This window comes from Schistosoma haematobium, chromosome 6, assembly GCF_000699445.3.
Source record: "Schistosoma haematobium chromosome 6, whole genome shotgun sequence".
NCBI lineage: Eukaryota > Metazoa > Platyhelminthes > Trematoda > Strigeidida > Schistosomatidae > Schistosoma > Schistosoma haematobium.
Window position 1 is genome coordinate 20,725,499 of NC_067201.1, and position 12,827 is coordinate 20,738,325.

At 34.1% G+C, this 12,827-nt stretch overlaps 1 protein-coding gene across 2 annotated transcripts in view; it reads right to left on the bottom strand.

Moving 5' to 3' along the window:
• Window positions 1-12,827, bottom strand: part of PKG21D_1 (cGMP-dependent protein kinase, isozyme 1) — a 128,240-nt gene that overhangs the window by 13,796 nt on the left and 101,617 nt on the right. Inside the window, exons 13-16 of one of the 2 annotated variants that reach the window (XM_051217099.1) lie at window positions 9,926-10,015; window positions 7,549-7,690; window positions 6,091-6,254; window positions 33-224 (exon numbers count right to left, since the gene is read on the bottom strand). In XM_051217099.1, coding sequence (XP_051065734.1) covers window positions 33-224; window positions 6,091-6,254; window positions 7,549-7,690; window positions 9,926-10,015 — 588 coding nt within the window. Of the gene's footprint in view, window positions 1-32; window positions 6,255-7,548; window positions 10,016-12,827 lie in introns of both variants that reach the window. The other variant, XM_051217098.1, reaches the window with a different exon arrangement.

A 12,827-nucleotide genomic window follows, 5' to 3' on the forward strand; every position in this document is an offset into this window, starting at 1 on the left:
TAACACCAATAATGAAAATAATCATTACTTACTTGTGACTACGTATTTCTTGAATTCCGTATTTACCAACACCTAGTCTTTCGGATGGATTAAATCGGCATAATCGTCGAATAAATTGTAAAGCTTTTAAACTGATATACTTGTTTTGTGCCAAACCCAAAGCATCGATACCCTTCAATGTTTTCATATAAATTTTAATTGGTTCTGATGCTTGAAATGGTGGACTAAATGTTGAGTGTGTGTGGTTGTGTGGAGGAGTATACAGATGGAAGGAAGAAAAAAATTGAAGGATTGAACATGAATAATTCATACAAATTAATCAATATACCTTATTTAATAAACATAGAAACGATATGGTCATAGATATCATATGTTACAGCTTAATTTCAGTCAGAGCTGGTCCAAGGTGACATCTTTCAATGGAACACTGTGTATTTCGAGAGCGCGAATCCTATAAAAAGTATCAATTCCAACCAATCTTTATTGACGAGTGCAAACTAGCACTAAACATATATAAAATAAAGATCCATGTAAATTCTCTCTATGACCATAAATTTGCATCAAAACAGAAGACATAAGTGATATTAAATCATTTACATATGACTATTGGCTATATTGCAACTTGATTGGTAGAATTGAGTCACTGCTAAGAACTAGATAAACATGATCTTAATTCCTGATCAACTGATGAATCCATGCAATAGTTATGACGGATAAAAAAAGATGAAATTATTTTCCTTACTTAATCCATTTACAAAAAAAAGTATTAATGTCAAATTATTAAATAATAAAGACATCAAATCTGGGATGCAGGTGCACTCAGTTGACGAGTCCCAAATAGGACGAAACGCGCATCAAACTGCATTTCACTGCTAGTCACTATCCATCTTTGCTTAAAAAAGCTTGTGACTTAAGGCTATATCAAGGCAATCCACACAGGATGCATATATATACCAACAAGAGACTGATCAATTGCAGTCCTAAATAACAATGAGAAGATACAAGTAAAACAACACCAAATGAAATAAAGACTATATTTATAGCAGACAAATGATGAATGTTTAAGTATGAAATGTGCAATCAGTCACTGAAATTGATGTAAATAGTTCATCTAAGTGATTGTTATTGATAAAAACGGAATTATTACCTTTATACATTCTTCAATTGAACGCATATTAACAGATAAAAATAATTGCTCATTGACGAGAGTAGTCCTTTTCTAGTTTAGTGGTTTGATAATTAAAGCATTCAACTTTCATATATTAAAGCCTTAATTCGAAATCCGTCTCAATACTTTATCAGTTTAGCCAACCGAGTAATATCAATAGTCCCCAAACACTTAGAGGATAACTCATAAGCCAAGTACCTCGTGAATGAGTTATCTATCATACAACCATAACAATAACACCAATAATAATTCACTTACATCAATGAACACATTTCAAAACTTTAATATACAATTCAGTTTACATGGAGTATGTGTTAAACAAACTAAGATTAATTATAATAGATTGGATGAATTGATTAGTTTATCTGGTATGTACGGAAGAAATTTCACCCATTTCAATTATTTATAACCTATTCAATTAGTTGCTAGGACTTGTTATCAACACCTATAATGTTACACAGTAGTACAAATACTATTCTTGTGAATAATTATAAGTTAGAATCTTGGAAGTTAATCATTTTGGTATAAATAATATTTCTACTGATTCCTTAATTCTGAAGTTTCAAAATAGGTGCCTTTTTACTTGGGGAAACAACATTAGTTCATATGATAAATAATGAATAGACAATTAATCTTGTTGGCTACATAACTGGTTTTCACAGGTTTACTATTTTGAGATAGTTAACTGATGAATTTGTTTCACAATGTTAGTTGGCTAGTGGTTTTCTGTCGTTTTAAACTTAACACGCCCCACCGTCCGACCCTACTGATCGAAATTTTGTGTGAAATTACTTCATCAGTTACAGAAAGTACATATCCACTAATTATCATTGTTTCTAGAATTTTACTCATTGGTTTTTCAGTTCAATAAAACCGATCATAATTGCTATAGTGCGAAAAACGTGAACTTAAATGAAATCAATTTAAAAATAGTATTTTTCACAGTTGACATCACGAGTCGATCTAAGCTAGACCACCACTGAAAACCTGAAAGCACTAGAAGATCAATTCGTCTTAGTATGAGACCCTTCAGCAGTGTGCATGTACGATCCCATACGCAGGATTCGAACCCAAAACTTTAGGTCTCGCATGCAAACGCTAAACCTCCAGAAAACTGAGTCGGCATCTAACGGTAGTAATGTCTAACTTCAATAAATTCATGATCTTGCGCAAGTCTTCATCTATTGTCTGAAGTGGTTAAGCGATATACGTTCACGCACAAGACCGAAAGTCCCGGACTTAAGTCCCGCATGTGGGATCGTGTATCCGCATTGCTGAAGAGTGTCATACCAGAATGAAACGGTTGACTAGTGCTTCCAGGTTTCTAATGGTGGTCTAGCTAAGATCAACTAGTAATTTCAAATGTGAAAATACTAAAATCTCCATATTGTTAAAAAGAGTAGACTGAAAAATGATTAGTCAACGGTTCATAATCTTATAGTTCGTCAGAAGTAGGTAAGCTCAGATAGAACTGCTGACAATATCTTGTGACGTGAGATGTCCTATTGCGATATTCATACACAAGCTTCCTACGCGCGAGCTCTACCGGCTACTTCAATAAGAAGATTGAGAGTAAAAAACTTTATCGGTCAAACCGAATTAAAAGATATCTGTAAGCCACATGCTCAATCAATAGCATGTATCTCTTAGGTAGTAGCGTGAGCTTATCATTAGATCAAAGTTCGATTGGTTTACTGTATCTCAATTATACATTTGCTTTGACAATACTAGATGTTCACAAATGTAAAAAATATCAATTCTCAAAATATTGACCAATAGAAAGTGCCCCAAGAGAGATCATAATACATAGAGCATTTGAATAATTCACCCTATCCCCGTAGTCAACTATATCCACAAAGTATTGATTTTGTCCAAGTTCCTTTTTATGAACACATCTGATACACCTTCTATGAATAGAATATATCTTCAATAAACCAATATTATTGACGAGAGAAAACGTATAAATACTGAATGAGTAGTTGTTTTTCCATTTAAGATTAAACAAGGAAGTTTACAACAGAGATGCACGAATCAATGTATCATCGTGATATGTAAGCTATATATTGATCATTCTGATATTGTATAATTTATAACTATGATATTTGTAGTTCATCATAGTTACACTATGCAATATATTATCCAGACTGCTGATATTTAATCATCATCTTCCCATTAAAACTCAACTAACCCGTTCATTCATGCACCAACACCCTCAACTACCACAGTAATAAATAAAAACAAGAGGGAGGGGTTACTACAAACAACAACAACAACAACACACAAAGGGATTGTATATTTTTTTTGTTCTTGTTTGTTTTCTTCATATGTTACACGACAACATACCCACTCTTATTACTTTAATTGATAAACTTTTACTGATACTGTTAATCATAACGGAAATAACAGTCATAATCATAATGGGCCTAGACATGGACATATTACAAATATATACTGGGTGTATTTATACTGCTTGATTAACTTATGAAAATCATTTTCAAGTCAATACAACAACGTAATAAAAGAATGTGACAATAATCATATGAGTTGGATATTATTATTATTATTATTATTATTATTATTATTATTATCGCTTGTTTTTATTACAATTACTATTATTATCGTTTAAGTTAATGGTTGGAAGTAGTCGTCAAGAAATTATGCTCCATCTAGGTTTCGTGCTATTTGGTACTCATCAGAAAGATGTAATCTCAAGAGAAATGATGCCCAGTCACCCGACTTCATAATCATAAGCGCTACCACTGGACGTTTTGGGCCACGTCTGACCTCCTGTAGGATTGATAGATCACTGAGTACTAGTCAATGTTAAATCCTTCTAAGTGCTGACTGAACCCTACCAATCAAGTGAAACTATGTGACACGGGATCGAATCCACTAAGGAGCATTAGTCTTATTAAGATTACAGATACACCTTGCTGACAAGTGCCAAACAACAGCACAACATCTAGGTAAAGCAGCGTTTTCTGTCAACTACAACCACCAACTTACAACGTAGTATATGTAGTGTCAAGTCACTTAGACTAGTACTGGTCACATGGAAATTCGATCGATAGAATTCAACCTGCATTAAGAAGGACTTTACATAAATCATCTTGGTCACTAAGGTCAATTGGCTACAAACTATTCTAATGTTTTCGATTTCATTGTTCATTCCACCATTTTTGATAATATTCAAGAACGTGGTAGGGTCTGCTACTGGAACGCTTATTACTAACTTTTTATAACTCCAGATGACTTCTACAGTTCAAATTGAACCATAGAGAAAAAGGTGTGAAATGCAAGTAAGCATTTTACTCCCATTTAGTTATGTGCAATGAACTCGAGTGTGTTTATGAAATTTCATGCAAAATTGCTCTCGTAAAACTATTTTGAAACACACACACACACCAAACATAGTAACGATACAGGTATTTATCTAATTAAAACGCAACACATAATCCTTCATTTATCTAGATTTTTTCGAGAAGCTTCTATTCAATGTTGATTGGATAAAACATTTTCAGGCTTCTTTTGAGCCTCTAGAGGCTTTGATAAGGGATATTTTGGGACTCCCCAACAGATGATAATAATAACAGTTAACTTCATGCTTAATTTAATGTTATGAATTTGAATTTGATCATATATGTCTTCTAAGTATCCTTTACATTTGATAGAGCCACAAAATGAGTAATGTTGATATTAGGTGTAAAGTACCAATTAAAAACTATAAATGAGTTGATGTGGATATGAATTTGTCAATGACTGAAGTAGCTAAGCTCTATGTCACTTATACCTATTCATAGCTTACCTTAACTCACAATACTAACAGGAGTAGAATGGAATAAAGTCAGAGGAGTCCAAAATAAAATGTGGCATCAATAAGTGATTGTTGATCTGACTCATACTGACAGCTGTCAACTACCCACCTGGCCAGAGTTTGCACAGTAGTCATGACGAACCGTTGAAGATTTTAAGATTACATAACTCCAGTGCAGTCACATTAGCGTAGATGTATTCATTCACTATCATCCTCGAGATATTCTGATTTTGAGCATTATTGAATGGTTTATATCTTACAGATTCATCCCTTGTTTTTTAAAAAAAATATAATATCCACTTTTCTGTTATTCATACCGATATTAATGTGATGTGGCAAATTATGGAGATCTACATTTAAGCGATAGGTTTTACATTGATTATTACCGACTAACTAATTTATTGATAAGATAAATTGAACCAGTTAAACCAATTATATCTAGTTACATTTCATTCACTTATCTTTAAAGTTTTTAGTTATCCGATATCTGATTCCAGTTATATCGTATGAATGATTGATATCGAAATATACATCCCAGCTACCCTCGTATATCGTTATCAACTCGATTCGCATTAGAGAATAACGGAATTAAATAAGTCAAACATGAGAATCAAGTTTGAATACGTATATTTCATACAATCGTTGATCCAGACAGTCAATCAGGGAGACGAAGAGGAAGTGAAAAGGAGAGAGCAAAGCAAAAATGAAATGACACTCAGTGGAGAAGGCGAGTGAACCAATTCCACTACACTTCATTACGATCCGCATCGCTCTCTCTTCTTCGCTTAGTTTTTTCTAATCGTCTGTCTGGATCAATGATTGTATAAAATATATGTATTTGAAATCCATCCTCGTATTTGACTTATTTAATTCCGTTATTCACTAACCATATTTAAGTCGATGATTATATACGAGAGTAGTCAGGATGTACAATCCGATAGTAATCATCGTACAATCCTATTCGAGTCAGATAAAGAGTCACTAAAAGTTACCTGAATATAAACGAAACCAACACAACAACAGTTTATATTCTATTATCAATATGAAAAGGTATCTTAGTATACAGAGTGATTAATTAAACCAAAAAAAAGATAATATATGTACTTACGCGCCTGTAAGTAATTCAAAAGTTAAAATACCTAACGACCAATAATCTGCAGCGAAATCATGTCCTTGATTAAGAATTACTTCTGGTGCAACATATTCTGGTGTACCACAGAACGTCCATGTTTTTTGACCAATTCCAATGTATTTGGCAAATCCGAAATCACACTAAATGATACACAAATATAATAATAATAATAACGCAGTTGTTCACCATGACACTCTGTACACTAGTTATAGTTTGATTCTCTTAAATTACTAGTCAGTAATAAAATCTATTGATAGTCGATAAAAGAAGCTATAATTTCACCAAGGTTCAATGCCGGTTGGAACTCATCAACAAGTGGAATACTGCTTGAAATTCTGAGGGAACTTATACACTTTGCGAAATTCAAATTCACGTCGACCAGTGTCATAAACAAAAAAACTACTATTAAGCTACTTGGATTCCAATTGATTACCTTTAGGACCAAAATATTAATCCCTCAATAAATCGATCTAATTCAATCAGTACTTAGAGCCAAATATAGATCACATTGATTAGTACTTAATCTTGTAGGAAGTAACAATGTATACTCGTTATTTGATGTCCCGATTAGACGCAGAAATACTCATTAGATCAACCTTTCTTTACAACAATCCAAGCGAAGATCATGTCCAAACATCTGAAGATTTTATTATGAATCATTAAGACTAAATTTATTCTAGAAAATAGCCAGAACCGCTTAGTAGTAACATCTCTCTGACTGTGGAACAAGGTGATAAGAGTTCGAACTTTACAAAGAAATACCGGTTTCCCTTAAGATTATAAGTAATATGCCTTGTTGACAAATGTCAACTAGAACAAGACTCAAGTTAAACAGGACTCCCTGGCAACTGTCTCCAAACTTCTGACATCAATAGCAACCTGTAAAACTATTTCAGTTTATATGTGTGCTACCGAGATTCATAGAATCTTTGAAAAATACATTTACATTAATTTCTTGATATCATCTGTATTTGTAATCAATAGTTTGAAGACATTAGTTTATTATTTATACACGACAGAAGTCATGCAGTAACTTTATTTGGGGTGCCATAGGAAATCAGGGATGACTGAACGGATGTTTCGCACTAATAGGTCCTATATCAATCCGTTTTGAATACCATAATCAAATGAAATTAATCTTAATACTCCTCCATCACGCCATGAATGTTTGCTTGGAGATGAATACACCAAATCCTAGTGGGGAGGTTCATCAGTCTCAGGAGCAAGAGAATAACCAGGGAATGCAACAGATGATTATAGGGTCATAGATACGAACTGTTGATGAGTTTTATACCACAGAGAAACATCTATCCAGTGTTCCATAATTTCTTATAACACTCTATTCACCATCGATCCGTAAAGCATACTAGCCACAAGTAAAAAATAAATAGAAAAAATAAACTGAATTATTTATCTATAAACAAATTAACTTACTAATTTAATGTAACCTTTGGATGTAACCAGCATATTCTCTGGTTTTAAATCACGATAGACAATTCCATGACGATGTAAGTAATCCAATGCTTCAATACAACATGCCAAACAAAATCTTGCTGTACGTTCTTCAAGATGATGACTATTCGAAAGAGAAGAAGCAGAAGAGAAAAAAGAGCTACTCTTTCTCACAGTTCAATGTTCATTAATAATAACATAGAATACATGATATTGAATTAAATACAATGAACGTGCATTAACAGTTAACTAGTGATGTTAATTAGTTGCCCTAACTAAAGTACGACAAAAAAGGACAAGATTCATACCTGTGACCTACTTGGTTGAAAGCTGAATGCTCTATCCATAAGAGCATTGAAAAAACTAAATCTCTAATATAAATAATTGACAAACTTTTGACTACATTGTTCAAGGTAAAAAAAAAAAACATTTCACTCATATATGTAAAAATAAAAGGTACCAAAAAAATAAAAAGTTCGTTTTGTTTTTTGGCTTAAAAATATACTACTGATAATGAAACATTGTAAATCTGTCAGTTCAGCACTCAGAATATGTATATGCTTTGTTTTCGTTTGAAGCGTTGTTTTAAAAAAGTATCCATCACATCATCAACTCTACCTAATTTATGAGCCCTTCTGGGTTTACTGCCAGTCCCAAGCCCGGATAAAGGAGGAGGGTTGGGCATGAGGTTAGCGACCCCATCCCGTAGAAAACTAAGTCGCTAAAAAAAACGCCAACCAGAAAAAATTATTCAAACCATTTAAACTCTGTCCTGGGAGTTGGAAGGTCTTCATTCAAAAGAGTTATGACGCCTCATGATGAAACCCGAGTTCCTTCGGAAGTCACGAGGTTGATGCTCCTTCTGACAACCAGAGCAATCATTTATTTAGGTACATGAAATGTTCGTACAATGTGGGACACCGGGAGAGCCTTCCAAATTGCCGCAAAAATTGCTGCAGGCTATTAGTATTCGATCATAGGTGACCTCGAAACATTTTTTGGACCATTGAGTTAGCTATTGTGAGGTTAGATGGAGAGTAATAGGTGAGAATGGTGTTAGCGGAATATATATTGGATTAAAGCACGTTCCTTGAGGGATTGTGTTGCGGCACGCTGATTGACTATTTTTTAGCCAATCAGAGCTAGTCGATACTTGGAGAAGACTCTAGAATCTTCTTATGTAAAAATTATAAATATACTAACGTTTTTCTTATTATGCTTCCTATTTCCATCTACCATTGTTATTTGGTATAACATTTCGCTCCTGTTCAACTGTGTTCTAATTTGGGGACTTGTCGAGTGAATTGGTGTCCAAGAATACTAAGTAATAGGAATAGTTGGGTCGTAATAAGAGAAACCATAACAGATGGGCAATCGACTGATGATGTTATGATTCTTTATCTACTGAGATGATTAGAACATACATCACGTATGTCCATCTACGCACTACCTCGACATACAATGGTGGCTGATGTAGGAGCAGGATGGAAGAAAGCCAGAGACGTTCAAAACAACATATGGCATTAGTCTATGAAGACAATGACTATTGAACTGAGTTGTGTGGATAGGTATAGACTAAATGCTTGGAGTTCGTGAAATTATCGTAAACCATAGTTAGAGGCTTTGAATAAGACTAATCGGTTAACAGGATTGCGACTCTCTATCGACTGAAGTGACTGGGATATGCCTTATGGTAAACCCCACAACCTTTCATCTAGATCTCTAATGTTGACTAGTTTGAGAATATTTTATACGAATATTCGTCAAGATTAGAACGAATAGTTTGACAGTAATTGAGCGCCGAGTATAGAGAAGTCATTATATGTGAAAATTATATTTGAAATATTCTCAGCGATTGAAATATAACTAATTCCAACGTTTCGTCCAGCTAACTTGTCTGGACTTCTTCAGGGTAATAAGTGTCAAATTAAGACGTGCCATCAGTTTATGTTGACAATGACTGTCGGTCTTAGCTATCTTGATAAGTTCAGAATAATTGATCGAGGTTGGCGCAATTATCATGACCAATAATGATTGGGGACACTGATTGACTTGGTTGGTGCAAATGCATTCACTTCTTATCTTCAAAATTCCTTTAGAAATGTTGTCCATTCTTTCTTTTTGAATAACATCCTTCATTACCGCTGACCTAACTTGCACTACTTCTACTGTTCCAGTATACATATCAATAAGAATGAGACTGTAATACGTTTTCAAAACAAAATGAAAAAGAATAAAAATTGATCAAACGCTAAAACAAACAGCGGAACATCACAACTAATAAATAGTGCAAACAAAAATAGATATAGTTGATCTCTTACTGTTTTTCACATTTACTATTAAGAAAATAATAACTTACCTATCACGAAGTATAGTCCATAATTCACCGCCTAAACATGCTTCTAATAACATGTATACATATTTATTATCACGATATGTATTGAATAATCTTGATACAAAAGAGAAAAGAGTAAATACATGAACTAAGTACTAAAAAAAATAATAATAATATGTAGCTTGTTTAAACCTGATTCGACTTTTTTTTACAACGAATTCATGATTTATGTTAGCCGTATAAAATATCCCTGAATGTCATGTTCTAGTTACTATATAGACAGAGTTATACCATTTTATCCTGTTCTACTTGTTCTATATCGAATATCAAGTACAATTCATTTTCTGCATGTATTAGCGAGCAAATCTTGAAGTTTTGTATGTTTGCTGTTGTTGTCGATTTACACAATAGAACTGATTGTATTAGAGTAGTAGACTAATTAATCGTTTCTAATTTCGTAAGTATTGCAGGTCCATACTGAACCCTAAAGAAATAGATTTGATGATAATCTATGATGTTCATGAACTGAGCACTAGTTGAAAAGGTTTTCAGACGAAGACGAAAACAGGTGATCATGTTTAATCATACATTTGGCATATTCACAAGCCCAATGGATAAATATGTAAGAGTTTGAATTTTCCTATTGTTGTTGCTGTTATCAGGGAATGCGGTTGATTAATCTCTATTGTCATGCATACATCATGAATGGATTGCCCAGATATTCCATCCAATTACAAGTTTTCAAACTATTTGGATCATGGCTAGCAGTGAAATTTAGGACGTGCGTTACGTCCCATCTGGAACTTGTATTTATATTGATGTTCACGTGGGAACTCCAATTCAGAACCTATCGTATCAAATACCAACATGCTTTCCACGGCCAGCCATAAATTATATATATATATATCCCGGACGGGCCCTAAGCCCCTAAATGCCCTGGTACGGCTAAGGGTGGGGAGAGTTAGCTCTCCATCTCGAAACCCTCTCACAATACCACGTGCATACAACCACTGACAAGAAAGTCTTATTCATTGCCTTCTCGCGACTGGAGTGTTATTTACGAGATTGAGAGCACGAAAAGCGAATATTCGATGATTTAACTGTTTTAGTGGGTATGGAGGACCCATCTAGGGGAGTTGGAAGACCCTCATTCCAAACCAATGGTGCACATGGGGGTCCAGTATCCTGACAAAACAAATGGCGTATGAACCTATTGTTGGTCACCGGCTACCATGGGAATGCATCGCCTGAAGTTGCTCTAATGCCTTGTGGATCAGACCTTTAGGTCGAAACCTCCGGGTGTGGCCCCCTAAGAAAACCACCTGCTTCAGTTTGGGCACCTGGGCAGTATCACGGCCCAAACACAAATCAAGTGACTTGTGTAGCGCATATGTATTCGGTGCCCCTTTGTACCAATATTTATGTGTTCAAATAAAATAATACATAAATGGATAAATGACAGGAATTAGTTGGAATATTGTATGACTTGTACTAGAAATCGCTTACTGTAACCAAGCTTTTGTTATTAGTATTAATAATCGATAAAGTATAAGTACAAGAACGAACTAACCAGAATTGATAACGTGACTTATAGGCATTTGCGCTACATTTACGCGCGAAATATATGTATCCATATGACTAAAAGGCATGTTTCTTTCATAGCTAATGTTAGTTTGTGTTAAAAACCCTAGACTTACAATCTTAATCCTTACCCTATACGAAAATAGTGTGGAGACTTTTAGAGATCTATTTAGGTGAAGAGTGATTTTTGTCCATAAGACAAGTTATCATTCCGTCTTTTTTTTTCTCATTTACAAGTACAGTGATATGAAGATTTCAATAGGTTCATTAATTGTAACAAATCTGTTATGATACTATGCAAAATTATTTTCATTTCTATAAACTAACCCACTTATAAATTCACTTGATGTTGTTTTACTTGTATCTTCCCATTGTTATTTAGGACTGCAATTAATCAGTCTCATGTTGGCATATGTATATTCTGTGCGGATTGCATCGGTACTGGGTTAGAGTCCCGGAGTGAATATCAACTCTGAGATGCACGTACATCCAGTTGACGAGTCCCAAATAGAAAGAAACGCGCATCAAACTGGATTCCACTGCTAGCCACTATCCATCTTTGCTTAAAAAGTTTATCCCACTTATGTTTGCTATTTTCTAATGGGCTGGAAACTAACTGAAAAATTTTCACGACAGTCTGACCTTATATTGTACTTTTAAAGGAAAATTTACAATGATACTATTGATTCTAATTAAAGATGACCTATTTTCATGAATGTAGTTTTTAATTATCTATACAAACCAAAAATATATTGATCCTTTGTTTGAAACACCTAACTGATACTTAAGTTATCTTCCTGTTTCAATCATGGGTACATGATAGTTACACACTAAACAATCTTTAATTATAGATTACAAAGTTATATAGTATTTCACATACTTTTCATATATTTCCGAAAACTAACCACTAATGGTGTTGTTTTACTTGTATCTTCTCATTGTTATTTAGGACTGCAATTGATCAGTCTCTTGTTGGTATATATGTGCATCCTGTGTGGATGATCTCGATATAGCCTTAAGTCACAAGCTTTTTAAGCAATGGTGTATAATAGCTAGCTGACGAGTCCCAAACACAGTGAAACGCGTATCAAACCGGATTCCACTGCTAGCCACTAGCCATCTTTGCTTAATGTCATATTTGTGTACTTCCAAGCATTAATCAACTCCTACTGAATAAGTTACAATGAAAATAGGGCAATTCAAGAATATTAGACATAGGTTTTGTTCCTGTTTCACCACTAAGCTCATTAACACTATATGACTGGCTAGATAACATTTGGATTTACGGTGTATGCACTTCTAGCTATTGAACAAGTTCAGAAAATACCCAAAACTTTAGTGCCAA